At 47.6% G+C, this 22730-nt stretch overlaps 1 protein-coding gene across 2 annotated transcripts in view; it reads left to right on the plus strand.

The window, feature by feature from the left end:
- Positions 1 to 22663, plus strand: part of MAP3K15 (mitogen-activated protein kinase kinase kinase 15) — a 194637-nt gene extending 171974 nt beyond the window's left edge. Inside the window, exons 24-29 of one of the 2 annotated variants that reach the window (XM_032777972.2) lie at positions 1644 to 1749; positions 6310 to 6523; positions 20660 to 20772; positions 21054 to 21151; positions 21246 to 21322; positions 21971 to 22662. In XM_032777972.2, coding sequence (XP_032633863.1) covers positions 1644 to 1749; positions 6310 to 6523; positions 20660 to 20772; positions 21054 to 21151; positions 21246 to 21322; positions 21971 to 22052 — 690 coding nt within the window. In that variant the 3' untranslated portion in view covers positions 22053 to 22662. Of the gene's footprint in view, positions 1 to 1643; positions 1750 to 6309; positions 6524 to 20659; positions 20773 to 21053; positions 21152 to 21245; positions 21323 to 21970 lie in introns of both variants that reach the window. The other variant, XM_032777971.2, reaches the window with a different exon arrangement.
- The last annotated feature ends 67 nt before the right edge of the window (positions 22664 to 22730 follow it).

The raw sequence follows: 22730 nt of genomic DNA on the forward strand, positions 1-22730 counted from the left end.
GAGAAGCTAGGGCGAGGGGGGAGCCCAGTGCTTCTGTGCTGAGCCATCAATGCTAAATGGTTTCTCTTGATGCAGCAGTCATTGCTACCTGGCATACTGAGCACTATGCAGAGCTCTAGGTGCATGGAAGTCTCAGTGCAGAAACCCCTGGGCTCCCCAAGCACTATTGCTTGGTGCATGAGTGAGCCGAGGCCACTGGGGCTTGAAGGGTTCCCCTCACACTATGTCTTGGCACCCTGTGGGTGATCCCAGGATCCTTGCACACAAGCCTATCCCAGCAGGCCCCTGATACATCTCTAGTGACCCCCACTAGGGCCCTACTCATCCCAGCTCGCTGTTTGCTGCCCCATCCTCACTTATACACCAGAACCCTGTTTATTCGATCTAATTGGGACTGGACTGGATAATCAGAAATTCAGATAATCCAGAGAATGAGAACGTTCGAGGCTGCAGCGCCATCTGGTGGCCACAGGAGAGACCTGGACCTGTGTGTGTTGGTTATTCGGTTAACTCAGAGAATGGATAATGGAAGGTTGGACAAATGGGGCTCTGCTGAACTGCAGTATCTCCCTAGAGTCCCATCTCTTTTGTTGTCCTGTGCCACGATAATCGTATCAGGCCATGTAGTTCAGGAATGAATTTGGCAACTGTGACAGGGGCTTTTGTAAGGGCTTCATCCAAGATGTCAAATTCTAAGAGCACCACTTTCCCTATGATTTCTCCTGCCCCCGAGGCCGCTCCTATACATCCCACTGCCCCTCACTGTCCTGTTTTTGTGGGGGGGTGTTCTTTTCTCTTTTTTACAAAATATCAAAAGGTTTATATTTTTGCTAGTCTTGGGGTGGGGAGACAGCTCAGAGCCAGATACTTCGGCACCTCCATGTACAGAATTTCTATTGGCTTCAGTGGGAGCTGGTGCTGCACATGTAATGACAACAGCAGCATTGTGCTGTTATCAGTGAACAACTTCCTTGGGACTCCAGTAAGGTTGGTTGACTCCTCCAGACAGAGGGTCCTTTGACATATACATTCCATGTAATTATCTTTTTATTTTATTTTATTTAAATACATGACTGCTTGGCTCCACTATCTCACATGGAAGCCCATTCACCAATTTCGCTGTAAAAAATTCTTCAAATTCTTCTTATGCACCGAATACATTCCCTTTGTGCCCTAGTTCTTGTCTTATCACATCTCCTGTTAATCCTCTTCTGTCAAGGCTAAATAAGGTTTTGTCAATATCCCTTCATCTGTGAACCCCTCCATTGCATTTCTCAGTTTAGTTATTCTAAGCTAAATTGAAGAGAGTTCAAGAAACTCATGTTATATATATGTAGTGTATCCTTAGTCTTGCATAATTTTAATTTTATTTAGTATGGCTAAAATGCTGAGAGATCTTAGTGGCTGCTTAGAGCACTGCATTTTATTAGCATATAGGAGATTTGGAAATTGTTGTTCATGAGCTGGTGAAGTCTGAACTCAGCAGCTAATAATTTTAGTCTCAAGAGGAAAGGGTTGCGCTGACTTATTCTATAGAGATTCCCATTAATTTACAGAGCTTTATCTGAATCTTTACAAAAGAAAGTTTTGTCTGTGGTGTCTAGCTCCTTCTCTGATGCTTTTGCTTATTTCTATACTTGTAGGTGAACAAAGTATTAAGGAATCATTTAATTAGGCCTCATTGGATGTTTGCAATGGATAACATAATTCGCCGTGCAGTCCAAGCAGCAGTCACTATTCTTATTCCAGGTAAATCCAAACACATCAGTACTAGTTTCTAAATGAAATACTTCCAAAATGCATCATAAATGGTTTCACGTTCTTTCCAGCTGATTGATCCATCTCATTTCTGAAGTTCGTGAGTAGGGGGGAAATAGGGGCTTAAGTGATTTCTCTTCAGCTGGGGCGGGACAGTGCTGTGGACAGGGACAACATTTTTTTCAAATAACCAATGAACTAGGCCGCACAGAGTAAAATGGATTTACTCCTTTATGTCTGGTAGTTTTATAACTGGGGAAACCTAATTCTAAAGGCTTTTGGAATTAGGCCATAACTTACTCTTAAACTGACGGGGAAGTGCTTCACTGGATGGTCTCTGTGTGTATTCCATTTGAGGTGCACCTGCAGTCCATACTCCTGAGACTGGAAGACTTTTCATTTTAGCATCTGTTGGTCTATGCCTGTGGCCTTCTTCTCCTGGTGCCACAACTGACGGTATAAGGGCCGGTGCAGACCAACTGCCTCTCTAGTTCCTTTCTATCACCTGTGGGCTGAGACGGGGTCCTCCATTGTCCACAGCTTTAGCTAGTGTTCTTTGTTTATGTGTAAAAAATTGTAAATGGTTTGTTCTTATATAAGTTTTCTCCAGAGCTAGTTAGTTTTAGGAGCCATTGTGTGGGGGTACCACTGCACTTCCCACAGCCATGTAGGGGTTTCCTAGCATGTCCAAGATGCCAGGCTTCAAGATCTCCATGGTTTTCCCTTCGGCCTTCCTGATCAGCTACAACCACAACACTTGTCTGTATTGCCTCAGGGAATCTCACATCCCCTCCAAGTGTAATATCTGTCAGTCCTTCCCTCACTGGACCCACCAATTCTGAGAGTTCTGACTTCAAATATTGCTGATGGATCGCTCAAGAAGGCCACAGTCCAAACATGGCCCATCAGACCTCACGTACACTCGGCAGAGGCACCGAGAAGCAGTCTTAGAGCATGGTTGTGTCCACACTGAAGGACTCTAGCAAACAGGACAGACATAAGAAGGATAAGAGTAAACACTGCCACAAGATGTATGTGAGAAATCCCCTTCTAAGGAGAGGACTTCTTCCCCAATGCGTTCTATGTTGAGTGACACTCTGCACCCCAGTACAGGTGTGTCAGGAGGACCTAAGGAGCACAGTACCAGCTCCATGGCCCTGAGAGGCAAAAGTATCCTGAGACCATCAACCACTGAAGGAGCAGAACCATTCTGTGTACCAACAAGTGAAAGGAGTGAATGGACAACTCCTACACTAATGCTGACTTGGATGGAGAAGGATTCATTGGTACTGAGAACCACTGTCTGCTCAAAACTGGCACTGCCAGTGCCACCAAGAGACAGAAGCCCACCAGCATCAGTGATCAGATATGCTATTCTGGAGGATCTTACAGTCTGCAGACCCAGAATCACTGACTCTGTCCTGACACTATTGTTTTGTCACTCATTGGTACCATCTACCAGTGGAAGCATAGTAAGACCATCACTGGTTCTAACAGCCCTGCCCATGGACACAGAGGCCTTGTGCTCATCCAACAAGCCTGGGATCAGTGGGGAGAGCTTACCAGTCTTATCAAGACAGGAAGTCAGCTCCAGCAGAGGCTCTAAAATCTCATGGGCACCTTCTCACTCACACAGGACCTGGCTTGGGACCAGTAATACCCCTTTCCTTGGAGACCACCCCATTATCCCTATGAACTCTCTCTCAATGGCTTTATTGGGGTCCCAGGGAACCCTATATGGGACATACTAAATACAGACAGACAAGAATGCAAGTTGAGGCATGTACCTCTGCATTGGGAAGAACCCCAACCCCTCAGGAATGCTCTGAGGAAGAGAAACAAGAGAAGCTCAACAAGGCAGAGCAACTAGTCACTGTGGGGATATCATTGTTCTCACTAGATGAGGCAGTCACACCAGCCTCACCACTTGATGACTATAGGCAATTTCAAGATCTCCTAAGGAGAAATGCAGACATGCTTCATATCCCCCTGGAAGAAGCATAGGCTATTCCTCATAAATTACTTGGATATCCTTCAAAGTTCAGATCTTAGTAAGGTGGCACTTCCAATCAATGAGGCTATATTAGGACTAGCCAAGATGGTCTGGCATATTCCAGCCATCTGTACTCCCACTCTGAAAAAAACACAGAAATATTTTATACCATCTAAAGCAGCAGAATACTTATTCTTGCCTCCCACTCTGAACTTCTAGTGGTGCAAGCTGTCACTGAAAGGAACAAGCAATATCAACCCAGATCTACACCCACAATAAGGAGGCCAAATGTCTAGACTTCTTTGGGAGAAAGAACTTCCCTTCCACAAGTTTACAGTTCTGCATAGCAAACTATTAGGCTTTAATGGCAAAGTATGAGTTTATAAATTATAATCCATTCTCTAAATATGTCAACAGGCTGCCTCAAGAACACAGACTTGAATTCCATACAATCATAAAAGAAGGTAAATTGCTAGCCAGCTCTGCCCCTCCAAGCTTTGGTAGATGCAGCAGATACAGCCTCCCACTCAATGGCACCATCTGCAGTCATGAGATGGGCTTTGTGACTCCAATCCTCCAGATTTCCCAAAGAAGCCCAGACAACCTTGGAAGATCTGCCCTTCAAGGGAAATAACCTATTCATTGAGAAGACGGACTAACCATTATATACCCTTAAGGACTCGAGTGACATTCCCTTCACTGATATTTGGATGGATGATGAACTAAGAGCATGCTTGGAGATTGTACAGTCCATCCTCAGCAATAACAGAAAATGCTAAGCAGCAAAATGGAAGAAATTCTCCTTATGGCATCAATTTCAAGACTCCCTACAATTATGACCGACCTCCTCTCTCTGAAAATATCAGAGTTCTCTAGTACGCTTGGTGTCCATTAGTGCCTTTCACCCTTCAATGGACAAATATTCAGTCTTCACCCACCTGACGATAGTCAGGTTTCTGAAGGGACTTGTCAGATCCTTTCCCCCAGTACTGAAATCTACTCTGACATGAGATCTCAATCTAGTCCAGTCAGCATTAACAAATTCTCCCTTCGAACCTTTAGCCTCATGTTCCATCACTCCTCTGTCTGTGAAGGTTGCCTATTTGGTTGGCCACCTCAGTCAGAAGAGTAGGTGAGCTGAGGGCCCTTGCGGTTGACCCACCTTATATGTTCTTCCATAAAGATAAAGTTTCCCTGAGGTTACATTCTAAATTTAATCCAAAGCTAATCTCATAATTCCATCTGATGCAGGTCATCTACTTACCTGTCTTCTATCCAGAGTCCTATGCCACCAGAGAGGACAGTGTCCATTAAGGCTTGACCTTTTACCTACAGTGGACAATGTCTTTCAGGAAATCTCCTAAACTATTTGTCTCCTTTGCTTCTCCCCTCATACATTTGGCGATCTCCTCACAGAGACTTCCTAAATGGATTTTGGGCTGCATCACTATGAGTTGATAGAAACCGCTTCCCCACAACGTGAGAGAGCAAACCTGACCAGGGCCCAGTGTACATCTGTAACTTCATGTAGAGATGGCCCTCTTCTAGAGATCTGCAGAGCAGCAGCATGGGGCTCTGTGCAGACCTTTGAGACACTTTGCCCTTGTACAAGCTTCTACAGATGTATCCTTCAGTCTGTGATACAGCAGGGTTCCTCACACCCTCCTCCTCAATGGGTACGGCTTGTGAGTCGCCTCGAACGGAATACACATAGGGACCATCATTCAAAGAAGAAAGGCTTAGCTTGTACACTGGAGTTCTTTGAGATGTGTCCCTGTGTGTATTCTACTGCCCACCTCTGAGGTTATTTCCTGTAGAAAAGGAACTGGAGAGGCAGTCAGTCCACATCACCCCTTGTACCCTTGGTTTGGAGCAGAAGAAGAAGGGTGCAGGCATGAGCCAATGGACACTGCTAGTGAAAATTTTCCAGTCTCAGGCATATGGACCACATGTGCAGTTCAGAAGGAATACAGATAGGAACAGAACACCTTGAAGAATGCCAGTTAGTGCACAAAGTAAGTAACCAGACTTTTCTGGAACTCGTCGTCGTCTAAAAGCAACTCTGTTCCCCCATTATGTAAACAGAATCCTGAGTCTCTACTGCCTGTCCATGCTATTTATTACTTCTGCTACATCACCAATGCACCTGTGATTTTATAGACAAGTAAGATTGTGAACGCCATACAAACAGGGACCTATCCACGCGTGAACGCACTAATACTGCTATTGCTGTTGTTTGGAAATGGTGCCACAAAGTCTGTGGTTCCATTAACGTAAGAGACTAATGATATCATGTTAATATTTGCCAACGGTACATTTCACTCCTAGCTACTGGTATCTCCCTTATTAAACACCGTAGGAAAGTACATACCATGTGGGAAGTTATCAGGATAAAATCTCATCACTACTTTACTCAGCTTTTTTCAGTTAAAGAGGAAATATGCTACCCATAAGATGTTCAGAAAAAGTGTTGCTTTCCTGTGGTTTTCCCACATTAACTGCCCCCCAAAAAGCAAGGGTATGTGGTACTAAATTGATTTCTTCTTTGATTTGTGCAGAGCTTCAAGCTCACTTTGAGCCAGCTTCAGAGACTGAAGGAGTGGAAAAAGATGCCGATGAAGTAGAAGATAATTGCCACCCAGTGGAACAAAATGGAAATGAGGAGCCAGTTGTCACATCTGGAGTGAGCACACTCAGTTCTGTGGTGTCACATGAATCACAGCAGCAACATCTTAATCTTCAGTTAGCCAAACTTAAACAAGAGACAAACAGGTAACCTCTCTTGTAGAACTATGCTTTTTTTCATGTGGTCTTCAGAAAACCTTCAAGAATAAACAACACACTCAAAAAGGAATGTTTATTCATAGGCATATGTTCATCCAACCACAGTAGCCTCTAGTCAAAGTAGAATTTGCAGTTCACCCAGTGGTCTCAGAAAGGTACTCAGCAATATATATAGGCACTTGTATAACTTTCACCAAATCTTACAACACAGCTTAGGATCTTTCAATTCACAGAAAGTACACTGAAAAAATGTTGGATTCCCACTAAGCATTGACACACTCTTTTTATTTGTAAGGGTCTCAAGTAAGGATGCCAAACACTGGATATTAAATATAAGCACAGGATTCCCAGTGTGAGCTGAACTTCAGTTTTCTCACCACTGTTGTGGAGTAGTGGCAACTAAAATAAGAAGTTCTCATTCACCAGGTGACTAAATTTCATGTCAGAAAATTCCAGACAATTACTGGTCTAAGAACTCAGGATGTAATGCCCAGTGCTGGGGACACAATCTGCATTAGACCACTCAGAAGGTTTTATATATTCCTATGCAGTAGGACTCACATCAGCCCCTTCGCCCCGGTAATGAAAAATCTGGAGTTCTTGTCAATAGATGATATTGTAAAAGCTGCAGTTCTGTCAACACAGGCTTAATATGGGACTACACAGTAAAATAAGGAATGCACTGTTTTGTTGAATTACTAAAACTATAGGATCTCTGGGCACCATCATGATAAAAATAATCAATCAGGATTGGGGCCCTGTAGGGTAGGTGCTGTGCAAACATAAAGGGAAGACAGTCCTTCATGGTGGAGAAAACTCAATATTGATGTAAAAATTCTTATTAATGAAAGAACGGTTCTTTACCCCATTATGACTATGGTTTTGTACAGTAAAGTGCTGTGGTTCTTTAAGATGTGTTGTCCATGTGTGTTCCACTTCAGGTGTAGTGGTAGATTGGACTTTTTGAGGAGTGAGGCCACGCACGTGTCCAGTGAGGCCATGCATGTGTCCTCTGGTGCTTCGTAATGGAGTGTATAAAGAATGGGACAGCTGCCACTGCTTTCCAGTTCCTTCGCTAATGCTGAATCCAATGGGGGCAAGGATTGTACAGTAGCTGAGAAAGAGGGTGGGCCACGCAATGCATGTGGACAACACATTCCGAGGAATCAGTTTTTGTAGGATAAGTAACCTTTCTTCTTCGAGTGATTGCCCGCATGGATATCACTTCCAGTGCCTCTCCAGGACATGAATTACTGCTTGAGGCAGACACTCTCAGTTTACTGGAATAATGACTGCAGGACAGCTCTGCTGAAATGAGTGTCAGAGCTGGAGCTGTCCACCAGCAAACAGTGTGGGGTGACAGTGTGAACTGAATTCCAGGTAGCTACTCTGAATGTTTCTAGGATTAGGATGCCTTTCAGGGAAGTTGCAGAAGCTGCCCAAGCTCTGGTGGAATGGGTGCAAATGTACCCTACTGCGCCTCAATGTACCACCACGTAGCATGCCCTAATGCAGTCAGAGACCCATTATGACAGTTTTTAGGTGGAGATAGGTTAACCCCGCCTCGTTCTGTGAGCAAATGATAGGAACATTCTTAAATGACTTTTCTGTCCAGATAATACTGTGACACCTTGAAGCATCAGGAGGAAAGCTGTGAACACTAGCCAAATGGCTCTCAGTTCCAGGATGTTTAAGTGAATATTGGCCTCCTGGGGGGAGCAGAGTCATTAGGTCTGATGGCCTAGATGCAGTCCCCATTCTACTATGGACAAGTCTGTCACTAGTGTTATGCTGGAGAGAGGTGTGGAGGAGGACCCTGCTGGAGACATGTAGAAGGTCTTTCAACCAATCATATGAGAGGACCCCTTGGGGAATTGTGACCTCTGTACACCGTCATGACCTTTAACATGACACACTGTGCAGAGACGTAAACATTACACGTGTTCTGTATCTCGGCCCCTGGTAGGCAGAAGAAACTGGAGTGCAGTTAAAGCCATCCTCTGGGAACAGGGACCGCAGGGGAGTCCTCCCAGCACACAGCAACTACCCCTCTCCCTGCACCCTGAGCTATCCCCTGCCTGCACACAGCCCCTAGCTACCCCCCTGCCTGCACACAGCCCCTAGCTATCCCTGTCTGCACCCTGAGCTACCCCCCTGCCAGCACACACCCCCAGTACACCTCTCTGCAACCTGAGCTACCACCCTGCCAGCACACAGCCCCTAGCTACCCCGCTGTCTGCACCCTGAGCTACTGCCCTGCCCAAACACAGCCCCAGCCACCCCCCCTGCCTGCACACAGCCCCTAGCTACCCCTGAGCTACCACCCTGCCCAAACATAGCCCCAGCCACCCCCCACACCCTGAGCTACCACCCTGCCAGGGGATTATTTCAATCATCTTTGCATGCAGGGCAGGGAAATTCTGGCAACCTGTGTCACATGGCATGAAAGGCATATCAAACAGGTTCTGGGCCAATGATGTCAGCTGAGATGGACGCTGTTTGACAAGGTTGTGAATGGCGAGAAAGCTGTGCCAGGGTGGCTAGGCCTTTGCCAGTAAGGCATCCAGTACAGCCCCCATGAATTCTATGCTGACAGAGATGAAAGTAGACTTTTGTCTGTTGAATCTGAGGCACACTGTGGCGAAGAGAACCAAAAATACTCAAATAGAATCATTCACATGCAGAGATGACTGACCTTGAATCAGCCAATGCGGGGTAGACTTTAATTCCATGCCTTCTCAGAAGTGTAGCCAGACATTCGGTGACAAGGCCAAAGGTAGTGAGCCTTTGGCAGTAAGACTTCCCCATTAGAAACCTGACATCTTTTCTGTGAGCCAGGTAGACTGCACCATGACTGTTGGTCTTGCAAGCCAAGAGCTTGTCCTGAGGAGCCAGCATGGGGATTATGCACACTAGAGTTACTATCCTGAACTTGAACCAATGGATGAACTTGAGTTGTCAGAGGTCCAGGTTGAGGTGCCATCCCCCTTTCTTCTTTGGGAGCAGAGGAATAATGAGACTAGACTAACTATAACCAGCTAGAAGATAAATGACGTAGTGTTGGGGTTCTCAACCTTTTTCTGACACCCGCCCCTTGATATGCTATAAAAATGCCAGGGGCTTTGGGCATAGGTATAGTTTGACTTCTTATTGGGCCTGGGGATGAGGAGGCAGAGCCAGCAGGATGTGAGCCACCTCTGCATGGTGGGGTCCAGGGAATGAGTGCCACCTCCATCCCCTGACTCACCTTAACAGGCCACCCAGCTGTCTGGGTTGGGGGGGGAGGGTGCAACCAAAAATTATAACTCAAAAGTGGGTGGCTTAGCTCAAAATGTTTGAAAACAGCATAGGGTGCAGGGCGGGTGTGGCTATGAGTGCAGAGTGGGGGGCAGCTAGGGGCTGTGTGCAGGGAGGGCGGTAGCTCGGGGTGCAGGAAGAGGGGTGGAGGGTTAGCTCAGGGTGTAGGGAGGTGGTAGGGCTGTGTGCTGGGCAAACTCCCCTGCGGTCCCTGTTCCTGGAGGGCCTTGCCAGCCGTGGAGCTGGGTCTGGGATGGGGGTGGCACAGCGCTTACCGGCTGCCTCTGTGGGAGCAAAGGGGGCTGGGAGCTGAGGAGCAGCTTCAAGCTAGGGCATCAGCAGGAGAGGAAGGAACACTATAGTTGCTGCTAACTGCTCCATGACACCAGCTAGAGAAGCAGCTGTCACGCATGGCCTGGCTCCGGCTTCCCGCCTCTGACATAGCCGGAGGCGGGGGAGAGGGGAGGTGTGGAGCTGCGGTGCTTTTGCCTTGCAGTTTTTTTGGGAGTGTGCAGTTACAGCTACCCTGCCCTTTATGAGTGCTGGAGGGCATGCAGGGCACAGGCTTGGTGGCAGCAGACGCTGCTATTCAAAACTATTCCAGTCTCTCGCCTATGAGGTGCATGCACATCAGAAGTGGAATGCATGTGGACAGTCACTCAATAAGTTATACTTGCGCTGTTGGGTGATTACAAACTTGCCTTCGCTTTGACTGAATTTTAAGAAAGCCCTAGAAAGTCTGATTTGTCAACCGCACAGATTCCTAGGGTGTACAAAAAAAAAATAAAATAACCCCTTATTAAAATCTCCATGTGTATTTACACAGGCTCTGAAATAACAGCTTTTATAATTTCAGTCTTCCTTTAACTTTTCATATTTTTTCTTATGCTGTTATGAAATGTGTATATAACGCAGTAGTTTGATTTGTTCTTTGTATACAATATTTAGTAAATGGTTTTTAAATTGCAAGTTGAACATGTACTGCAAATTGTCAATCTTAAATCTAAGGACCATTTTGATCAAAAGGGCCAACAGACCAGCAAAACTGTTTGTTCAAAGACGCAAGTGCAGCTCTCTGGTATGTGAGACAAGGCTGAGTTTTGTCTAAAGCAGGGGTCGGCAACCTTTCAGAAGTGGTGTGCCGAGTCTTCATTTATTCAATCTAATTTAAGGTTTCGCGTGCCCGTAATACATTTTAATGGTTTTTAGAAGGCCTCTCTCTACCAGTCTATATATAATATAACAGACTAGTGTTGTATTGTAAAATAAACAAGGTTTTCAAAATGTTTAAGAAGCTTCATTTAAAATTAAATTAAAATGTTGATCTTATGCCACCGGCCCGCTCAGCCTACTGCTGGTCTGGGGTTCTGTTCACCTAGGCTGCCAGTGGGCTGAGTGGGGCCTGTGGCCGGGACCCCTACCTGGAAAGGGTCTGACAGCCAGAATCCCAGACTGGCAGCAGGCTGTGCGGGGCCAGCAGCTGGGACCCCAGACCTGCAGTGGGCTGAGCGGCTCAGCTCACTGCCACTCAGGGGTTCCATCCTCTGGCTCTTGCCAGCCGGGATCCCAGCTGCCGGACCCGCTCAGCCCAGTGCCAGTCTGGTGGTCCCGCCCTGCCCACATACAGTGGATAACCTACCTCTCCCTGGTTCGGCCCATTCTCTTCCTCTCTCTGCAACTGAGCTGGGTGGGAGTACTTGAGCAACAGGGCTGGGGGTGAAGGGTCTGGCCAGAGCTAGAATGAAGGAGGCTCAGGGTTGGGGCAGGAGGTTTGGGTGTGGGGGCACTTACCTTGGGCAGCTCCCATTTAGTGTTAGGGGTGCAGGTGGAATGTGACTCCCATTTGGTGCTCAAGGTGGGGGATGTGGAAGGTGTAAGAGTCAGGGCAGGAGGGCTGGGGCATGTGAGGGGGTGCAGGTGTCAGAGTAGGGGTGGGTATGTGTGGGGGTGCCAGCGTCAGGGCTGGGTCATGGGGGGGTGAAGGAGTAAAGAGGGCTGAGTGGTACAAGGGCTCAGGACAGGACCGGGGGGGGGCATGGGGGTGCAGAGGTCAGGGCAGAGGGCTAGGTGACTGCTCCCCCCCCCAGAACTCTCAACCCCCACTGCTGCTTGTCCTGACTATCCCCTCCTGGAACCTCCCATCTAAGCCTCCTGCCCTCTGTTCCCCTGACTGACCCCTTAGAACCCTACCCCCTACCTGTCCCCTGCCTGCCCCAACCCTTATCCACACCCTCGCATCCAGACAGACCCCCTGGACTCCCATGCCTATCTAACTGCTCCCCGCCCCCTGACAGGACCCCCAGAACTCTGGACCCATCCAACCTGCCCCACTCCCTGCCTGCCCCTACCCCTCTCCACACCCCTGCCTCCTGACAGGACCCTCACAACTCCCAACTCATCCAGCCTCCCCAGCTCGTCTCCTGGCCACCCCCTCCAGAGACCTCCACACACCCTAACTGCTCCCCCAGGACCCTCCTTGCTCCCTGTCCCCTGACTCCTATCCACCCCCTAAACAGACCCCAGGACTCCCATGTCCCATCTAACCCCCCCCCCCGCTCCCTGACTGCTCCCTGCAGAGACCCCCACCTCTAACCACCTCCCGGGATCTCACCCACCCTGCTCCCTGTCCCTTGACTGCCCCAGTCCCTTACCCAACTCCCCCCGACCCCCTTACCATGAGGCTTCCCACTCATCTGGAGCCCTGCCACTGCCACGCGCCCAGCCCAGCCCAGCCGAGCCCTGCCCCTCAGAGCGATGTGCGCACAACAGCAGGGCTCTGCATGAGTGGGTAGTGTCTTCACCTCTCCATGGAGCCAAATGCTGCCCCACGGGAGTGCACAGCCCCAGCCCCCAGAGGGGGCTCTGGGGAAAGGCGGGGGAGGGGCTGGTGGCTTGCAGTGCTCAGCTGGACGCTCCAGCCTGGGACCGCAGAGCCTGTGGCTTGCCGCATTGGCAGGATTTTTAATGGCATGTGGAGTCCCAGCAGGCAGTTGTATGCCATTAAAAAACGGCTCCCGTGCCATCTTTGGCATGTGTGCCATAGGTTGCTGACCCCCAGTCTAAAGCAAAAGACGTTTTTTGTAGGAATATTCAGGGCTGCACTGTTATCAGGAGCCATACATATGGGCCTTCTCATCCATGAAAACACCTTCATTTTAAAACCCCAACAAATACTTAGTGATGATTAAGCACCTTATGTATTTGCAAATGTTGTGTGAATAGATTTTATAGCTAGATCATTTGATACTTTAACTGGTTACTAAAGTAAGAAGTCACTTTAGTAGAGAATTATTTATATTAATGTGTGGAACTAGTCATCTGGCACTGCTTGGGCAAATTACTTACCAAGAGTCACTTCTCCAGTGCCTTCTTGAATGGCTATTTAATTTTCAGGATGGTGAAGTTTAAAAAAAGACTGTTGAGAGCTGTAAGACCTTTACATATGACAAAAGGGTATTTGGACCCATTTGCAGTAGAATCTCAATTATTAAACCCCCAAAGGAATTCAAGGGATATGTTAAAAAAAAAAAAAATTGGAAAGTTCTCAGAGTATCTTTAAAGTCAATATAGTCAATGAATGGAAGAAAAATTACCGCCCTGATGCACCGACAGTAGCAGAGTGCATATTCAGGAGCTGAAGATGTTGCTATAGCCAATCCATGAAGGCACTAAGTCAGTAAAACGATGACAGCAGCTAATTTTTTAATCCAGTCAAAAAGGGATGTTTTCCTCCTTCAGTAAGACTATGGAAAGAATATAAAATCTTGCTGTGCTGAGCAACCAGTGGCACTATGCTCATGTGTCTCAACCTCAGCAGGCAAAAGCACACTCCCCACACTCAGCCTGTTTGACTCTTCTGCAAGCATGCAATAAACAGCAATTGGACAGCTAACAAAGAAAGAAGCCACAGAACAGCATTCAGATGCAGCAACCTTCCAGTTCAGCAAGATGAGTGAGATGCAATTTACCAAAAAAATTAAATTTTTCCTGCAGTGACTTTCAGAATATTGGACTGCAGTTGTAATTTAGAGTATTACCAGCTTTTCTTGTTAAAAAAAGACGGTTACTCACCTTTGTAACTGTTGTTCTTCGAGATGTGTTGCTCATATCCATTCCAGTTAGGTGTGTGCACGCCGCGTGCACGTTCGTTGGAAGACTTTTACCCTAGCAACACTCGGTGGGTCAGCAGGGCGCCCCCTGGAGTGGCGCCGCTATGGTGCCGGATATATACCCCTGCCGACCCAGCCGCCCCCTCAGTTCCTTCTTGCCGGCTACTCCGACAGTGGGGCAGGAGGGCGGGTGTGGAATGGATATGAGCAATACATCTCGAAGAACAACAGTTACAAAGGTGAGTAAACGTTCTTTTCTTCTTCGAGGCTTGCTCATATCCATTCTAGTTAGGTGATTCCAAGCCTTATGTAGGCGGTGGGGTCGGAGTGAGATACTGCAAAATGCAAAAGCGCGAGCCAGGGCTGCAGCATCCCTTGACTGAATAAACCAGAGCATAATGGAAGCAAAGTATGGACCAAGGACCATGGAGCTGCGCAAGAGATCTCGTGGGTAGGCACATGAGTCAGCAGGCGGCAGACAAAGTCTGCGCCCTGGTAGAATGCATAGTGATGTGGCTTGGGGAAAGTGAGACCAAATCATAACAAGTGCAGGTGCACGTTATCACCAGATGAGAGTCCTGAAAAGGAAAACGGGTAGGCCTTTCCTTCGGTCGCTACTGCGACCGATAGTTGGGCGTGTTAGGAAATGGTTTTGTCCACTCAACATAACTGCGAGCGCTTGACAGACGTCCAGAGAGTGCAATTGTGTTCCCCATCGTGTTGAGTGTGGGAAACCAGGAAAGGCAGACACTACCTAGGAGGAAGCTGCGTGAGGACATAACTGACCTTTTTTTGGAAAAAACAGTGCATGGTGGAACCACCGTTAAGAGCCTGAGCTCGGAGACTCGTCTGGCCAATGTAATGGCTACGAGGAAAGCTGTCTTCAAAGACAGGTATAGCAACGAGCAGGATGCTAACGGCTCGAATGGGGGAGACATAAGTCTGGTTAAAAACCATGGTGAGGTCCCAGGTTGTGGCTGGGCGGTGTACCTAAGGGTGTAAGCGCTCCAAGCCCTTGAGGAACCTCGAAACCATAGAGAGTGAGAACGCAGAGCGATCACCGCAGCCTGGAGGAAGGTAGAGCTGGCTGCCAAGTGTACTCAGTGGATGACACTGCTAGGCCCTGCTGCTGCAGCCAGAGGGTAGTCCAAAATAGAGGAATCGAGACCTCAGCAGGAGCAGGATTAAGCATTTCCGCACCTGTAAGAAGAAACGCTTCCACCTGGCAAGATACGTTGACCAGGTGGAAGGCTTTCCGCTACCCGCTAGTCATGCAGCAGCTACACCGTGAGGTGAAGTGCAGGTCCGGTGGCGAAGCCTGCCGTGGTCCTGAGGTATGACGTGTGGGTGGAGTGGCAGGGTAATTGGGTAGGCTATGGACGGCGAGCAATGTGGCGTATCGATGCTGCCTGGACCGCTGGAGGAACCATTGATGTGCGCACCCTGCCCCTGTGCGAAGTTGAGGGGGACCCAATGAGCCGGGGAGCGTGTTGCCTTCTTGGCCTGGAAACAGCATCCGAGATCGGCCCAGGGAGAGACCTTGGTCATATTCCTGTTCATGCGGTAAGCGAGCAGGTCCATATGTGGGGGAAAACCCCACTTCCGCAACAAAATGCAGCACACTGTGCAGGGCGAGCCACGCATGAGACAGGAAAAGCTGCCGAGTGAAGCGTCAAGGCGTTCCGAATGCCTGGAGAAAGGATGCTACCAGATTATATCTCTCTCGGTTTTAAAAGTGCCAGAGATGGATGGCCTCCTGACAAAGGGAGGAGGGCCATGTTCCTCCCAGGTTCTTCATGGAGCACATGGCCGTTGTGCTGGCCGTAACACTGAGTCCGTCACGGCCTTGCAGCTGCTGCCGGAATCCCTGGTACGCCAGGCGGACTGCCGTCATGCGGATGGAGCGGCATCCCTGCCCAGATCAGGGAGGGGGTTAGCCACGGTCTAGGGAGTCTAAGGTGCTCGAGGGAATGGTGACTATCGTGACCATAGGGCCCTGTCCGGGTGGAAGTTTGCAGACTTCAGATGATCAGTACCATCACCTGAAACCGTGGCTGTGGTAAGCAGGATCCGGCTTGCTCGGAGTCCAGGATAGCTCCTTGGAAGTCTACCCCTGCGTGGGAACCAGAGAGGATGTCTCCTATAGTGAGCATCAGGCCTAGACATGTGAATAGGTCCCGACGATGCCCACATGCTGAGTGACTTGTGTCTTGGAGTCTCCCCAGATGAGCCAATCGTCCAGATACGGAAACGCATATGCGACATCGGTGGGTGGGAGGCGCCTATGGCCACGCACTTGGGAAATGCCTGTGGGGCTGTTGAAAGGCCAAACAGCAAGACCGTAAACTGGAAGTACCGACGGTTGGCTAGAAAGTGGAGGTATCTCCTGTGCAGAGGGAAGATGGCATTGTGAAAGTACGCGTCCTTCATATCGAGGGCGGCGTACCAGACTTCAGGATCCAAGGACAGGATAATGGTTCCCAGGGATACCATGCGGAACTTCAACCTTATCATAAGCTGGTTGAATTCTTGTGGGTCTAGGACAGGTCTGAGACCGTCGTACGGGTTGGGGTTAGGGAATAAGGGAAGTAACCCTTTGCCCCCTCCGTCCATCGGCGTCTGCACCTCTTGTAAGAGGAATTGCGCCCGAGAGGAGTCCCTGAAGAGGGACAGGGTTGGAACAAAGTGGAGGTTGCCCCCATGCTCCACCATGTGTAGAAGACAGCGGACTGAAGTTAACTGGGACCACGCCAAGAGGAAAGTAGGAGTGGGATCAGGCCTGTAACCGGTACGCCACCCTCGGGCGCACCTTTGAAAGATTGTCTTTGGTCCCCGTAGCGATTGCGAGGGACCTCGATCTTGGCCCTCTCGGGGTCCTGACGGTTGTCTGCGACCACGTCAGCCGCGCCATCTGCCAAAGCCCTATCTGTGGCTAGGCACAGAGAGTGTGGCGGTGTGGCTGGGGACGGACGGGCCTGCAGTAGGACGTTGGCGTATGCACGCCGAGAGAGATCGCATGAGGACCCCGTTGTCCTTCAGGCTTTGCCGTCTGGGGTTGATTTCACTGCAAAGAGGCCTTTACAACAACTGGTAAGTCGTGAAAGGCAGAGATTTCAAACCTGACCGTCATGAGATGCACCTTATGGTAAACGAGGCTGGAGGGAAGCTCTGGCCGCCTTTTCCCTTCCTTCAAGGGGGCAGTGAGCTCTTGGCGGGAGTCTTGATGGAGAAGCTCCATAAATTTATCCATCGCCATCCAGGTGTTACAGTTATAGGGACTAAGCAGGGCTCATTGATCGCCACGCAGGGCTATAAGGCCCTTGCAGAGAAAACCGAGAGAGATATAATCTGGTAGCATCCTTTCTCCAGGCATTCGGAACGCCTTGACGCTTCACTCGGCAGCTTTTCCTGTCTCATGCGTGGCTCGCCCTGCACAGTGTGCTGCATTTTGTTGCGGAAGTGGGGTTTTCCCCCACATATGGACCTGCTCGCTTACCGCATGAACAGGAATATGACCAAGGTCTCTCCCTGGGCCGATCTCGGATGCTGTTTCCAGGCCAAGAAGGCAACACGCTCCCCGGCTCATTGGGTCCCCCTCAACTTCGCACAGGGGCAGGGTGCGCACATCAATGGTTCCTCCAGCGGTCCAGGCAGCAACGATACGCCACATTGCTCGCCGTCCATAGCCTACCCAATTACCCTGCCACTCCACCCACACGTCATACCTCAGGACACGGCAGGCTTCGCCACCGGACCTGCACTTCACCTCACGGTGTAGCTGCTGCATGACTAGCGGGTAGCGGAAAGCCTTCCACCTGGTCAACGTATCTTGCCAGGTGGAAGCGTTTCTTCTTACAGGTGCGGAAATGCTTAATCCTGCTCCTGCTGAGGTCTCGATTCCTCTATTTTGGACTACCCTCTGGCTGCAGCAGCAGGGCCTAGCAGTGTCATCCACTGAGTACACTTGGCAGCCAGCTCTACCTTCCTCCAGGCTGCGGTGATCGCTCTGCGTTCTCACTCTCTATGGTTTCGAGGTTCCTCAAGGGCTTGGAGCGCTTACACCCTTAGGTACACCGCCCAGCCACAACCTGGGACCTCACCATGGTTTTTAACCAGACTTATGTCTCCCCCATTCGAGCCGTTAGCATCCTGCTCGTTGCTATACCTGTCTTTGAAGACAGCTTTCCTCGTAGCCATTACATTGGCCAGACGAGTCTCCGAGCTCAGGCTCTTAACGGTGGTTCCACCATGCACTGTTTTTTCCAAAAAAAGGTCAGTTATGTCCTCACGCAGCTTCCTCCTAGGTAGTGTCTGCCTTTCCTGGTTTCCCACACTCAACACGATGGGGAACACAATTGCACTCTCTGGACGTCTGTCAAGCGCTCGCAGTTATGTTGAGTGGACAAAACCATTTCCTAACACGCCCAACTATCGGTCGCAGTAGCGACCGAAGGAAAGGCCTACCCGTTTTCCTTTTCAGGACTCTCATCTGGTGATAACGTGCACCTGCACTTGTTATGATTTGGTCTCACTTTCCCCAAGCCACATCACTATGCATTCTACCAGGGCGCAGACTTTGTCTGCCGCCTGCTGACTCATGTGCCTACCCACGAGATCTCTTGCGCAGCTCCATGGTCCTTGGTCCATACTTTGCTTCCATTATGCTCTGGTTTATTCAGTCAAGGGATGCTGCAGCCCTGGCTCGCGCTTTTGCATTTTGCAGTATCTCACTCCGACCCCACCGCCTACATAAGGCTTGGAATCACCTAACTAGAATGGATATGAGCAAGCCTCGAAGAAGAAAAGAACGTTTACTCGCCGGCGTCCTCAGTGTCTCTGCAGGTGTTGGTGCCGGGCGATCCGACTTAAACGAGCTCTCTGGCTGCGGTGCAGTTGGCACAGAAGCAGCAGGAGCAGGGACCTCAACCACGGTGCGTGCCGGGGAGCTGTCGGCACTGGCAGGAGGAGTCGTGGGCTTCCTCAACCTCAGAGATGGAGCGGTGCCGAGTCGACTTCGGTGCCGGCAACGGCCGGTGCCAGCGGGGTTCAGTGCCGAGGAGGCGCTTCTGCCGAGTAGCCCGCGCTTGTGCAAAAGGTGGAGGGGAAATGAAAGTGCCGCTCCATATTGGTTTCGGCTTAAACGCCGTGCAAATGGGGCACTTATCTGCGAAATGCGATCCCCCGAGGCACCGTAAACAGGAGTCCTTGTGGATCTCCTGTCAGCAATGGCCGGAGGCCGGCCAAGCACGGACTAAGAACCGGTGAGCCGGGCATGGGCTCCGGCACCGGTTGCAGGGAAGGGGCTACTCCCCAAACCCCGCTATCATTAAACTAACTATTAAGAAAAAACGTACAAGGATTATAACTGTATATACAAGAACTACGAGTAGCTAGGGAAGCGGAGGTCAGCTAAGCTGCGCTCCACTGTTCCAACGACCGACACGGGCGGTAAGAAGGAACTGAGGGGCGGCTGGGGCGGCAGGGGTATATATCCGGCACCATAGCGGCGCCACTCCAGGGGGCGCCCTGCCGACCCACCGAGTGTTGCTAGGGTAAAAGTCTTCCAACGAACATGCACGCGGCGCGCACACACCTAACTGGAATGGATATGAGCAAGCACTCGAAGAAGAACAAGATTGTTATGCATTCCTACAGAGCCATAAACTAACTTTGGCAAACAGCAAAAAAGTGGGATTTACTTTGGGTTTAAGATTTTGGATTGTTTTGTCTGTCTCAAGACAGCTCCGTGAATGACTTCTTTTGAGTAACTGATTTAAACACAGTCTTTGGGTGCATAAGACTTAGCCTCTGATCACTTACCTTTGGTATATCATTGTAAAACAATTTATAGATGCGCAAACAGGATTCACTCTTAAAGTTCATTTGCCCTTCTAGAAGCTGTTTTACATTGAGGCTGGACTCAATACTAATTCAGGGAATAATGTACTTTGGTCTTAATTTAGCAAGAGAAGAACTCCCCTGCGAGAGGCAGGCCCACTCTTAAAGGTGTAATCTTGTTTATTCTCCATATATGAAAAGACTGTAACTGAAGTAACAGTTATTGCTTGACTACTAATAAAATTAAAACTAAGTAAAGTCAATAATTGTGATTTTGCTTGTTTATAATTTTGGTGTCCCCTAAGGCCTGGCAAAAAGCCCCATGCGATTAAAATAGTGGGAAGACCATTGCTGCATTGACACATCATTAAAATTTGTCCTAGGCTTTCTTGTTTCTCTAAACTATAAATTTTAGTAATATTGGAGAAAAAATTTGACACTTGTCAACCTGAAACACCCTTTTCCACTCACACACTGCACTGAAGCACTTACGAAACATTTGTTAGACAGGATAGATCTCTCAACGCCACTTTTATCCTAGTTTTCAGAGCCTGTAAACATCAAACCAAAACTACTTAATTAGTTAAAAGGAAAATAGTTCCTAGAATATTTGACTACAGTTACTCTATTTGTATGGTTACACGAAAGGATTTCAACTCTGGGATAGGAATTAGACTGGATTTTGTTTGGCTGTTTGTGTAGGAGAAAGTAATCATTTGGAAGGAGAATTAACTCAGAAATGTGTACATATAGCTCTTGGGTAAATACTGGTATTTAACATCTCTTGAAAGTACTCAAGATACTCTTTGGGACATTTAATAAATACAAATACAGATTTATTTTCAACTTGACTGTCTCTGGCTTTGGTCATGTTTGATAGGCTTTTGGAAGTCTTGGTTCAGAAGGAGAGAGAGTATCAAACCCTCTTACAGCAAACTCTAGAGCAGAAAACCCAAGAGTTACACCTGCTTCAGTTACAGTCCAAGCCTGCAGGTAGGAGGGGTTATATTTCTATAGATAACTATGCACTCAGTTCCGAATGCTTACCAAAACCTCTGCTTGAATCAGCTTATTAAAGGGGACTTGCTAAATAATTTTGCATGGATTGTATTTTGGGGCTTGGAATAGTCTAAGAAATCTGCGGTCCACATACATAGGTTACCCTCTATGAGGAAAGCATCAGGTTGCTGAGGCTAACTATTTTTGCCCTAGAATACATTGATACAGCTGTACAATTCTACATGTTGTTGACCTACATATTTAAATTATTACAGAATTTCTAAGGCCTCCAGGAGCTCCTGTACAGAATGTAGACCTGGAGCTCCTAGACTGGTTAAGACAACAAGGAGCTGACTCCGATGCAATTGAGAGGGTAAAAAAAACAAAAATTAACAATCTGTTTGTTAATACTAGTTTGGTTTCAGTGGAATAACATAACTTAATTTAGGAACAACTCTGTCTTTCAGTTTGTTGAAGAGGATTACGCACTAAATGATGTCCTTAATGATATCACTAAGGATGACTTGAGATACCTCAGACTACGGTAAGGCAATATTTGAATACTGCCAGAAATGTGTTTGCCAAAGTACCTGCTTGCCATTCTATTGGTCTTAACAAAGATGTCCAGGATCACTGTAGTGGTCCTTATCAAAAAAATGCATTTGTAAAGATTAATTTTCTATTTAAATAAGCTCTCACAGCTTCATTGCACAAAGGGTTCTTGCTATTATAGTAAACTTGAAAGAATATTTAAACATGTAGGATCACTGGGGCAAGTTAACATTAAGTGTGTGGCATCCTAAGTGAAGTTTTCTTTACATAGTCTTCCTTTCTTTGACATAAGGGCCATTATGGGTGTCTTGTCTATGTTGTCATTCTAGAAAGTTCACGTTGATTGAATTCCTTACTAGCTGAGGAAGAGTAAATTTTTGGTAATTATGCACAAACTATTTCCAGCATTCGATATATTTAGTGATAGATGAAAATTATTATCCTCAGCTTGCTTTGGCCAGCTCTCCCCACTATCACTACTTGGAATTTCCTGTTCCCTAGGAGAGAGCACACACAGGCACTTAAAAAAAAAATTCTCCAACACTTTCCAAAAGTGCAATTATTATTGGCATAATGTTTTGGAATTTTAAATATAGTTTCTAATTCAATGTTATTCCCTGTTTTCATTTCATCTTTATAGTGGTGGTCTTCGCTGCAGAATTTGGAATGCAATACTAAATCACAGAAAAATGGCCAATAAGCCCTCAGAAACCAACAGTTAATTTTTCTCACAGTTGAGCAGGCAGAAAACACATTCCAAGTAATCCTTAAATTATTAGATTGTTGTATATTTGTTCTGCAGTTTTGCACAGCTAAATGGCCTGTTTATCAATGTAACTTCAAAATGTAATGCACAGTGGACATAAACACACTCTTAAAGAAAGCTGTGCTTGTGATTTTTGCCCATTAGATACTGGATGTTGAAACTTCTTAAGACCCCTCGCTAATCTTGCACTTAATTTTTACAAATTATTTGTATTAATGTAATGCATCTGTCAATGGAAATACAAAGTGCAGCTGAAGAAAACAGCTTGCTGTTTTTAATAAAGCACATGCCCTATACCTAGAGCAGTCTATTTGTTGAATAGTCTTGCATTTAAAATGCATTCTACTTTTAGATACATCAGATTTTTTTTAGAAGCTGTTGTACAGTTCTGCTATCATGTGCACTGATTAACAAGTATCAGCCAAATGTATGTGCTTACAAGGGCACCTAGAACTTCTAGGTCATTTTTTTATATTAAATATTGACATGTTTGCTCTCTACGACTAGAGTTTGATTTGTATAGTATTAGTCCCATCTTCAAGTTCTATAAACTTCTGCATTCCAAAGTAAATCCTTATTTCTCTTTACAACTCGTTGAAAGAGTTGGGGCCTGACATCTGTGGAAAAAAAAAAT

The sequence above is a fragment of the Chelonoidis abingdonii genome, chromosome 1 (assembly GCF_003597395.2).
Source record: "Chelonoidis abingdonii isolate Lonesome George chromosome 1, CheloAbing_2.0, whole genome shotgun sequence".
In the NCBI taxonomy this organism is placed as follows: domain Eukaryota; kingdom Metazoa; phylum Chordata; order Testudines; family Testudinidae; genus Chelonoidis; species Chelonoidis abingdonii.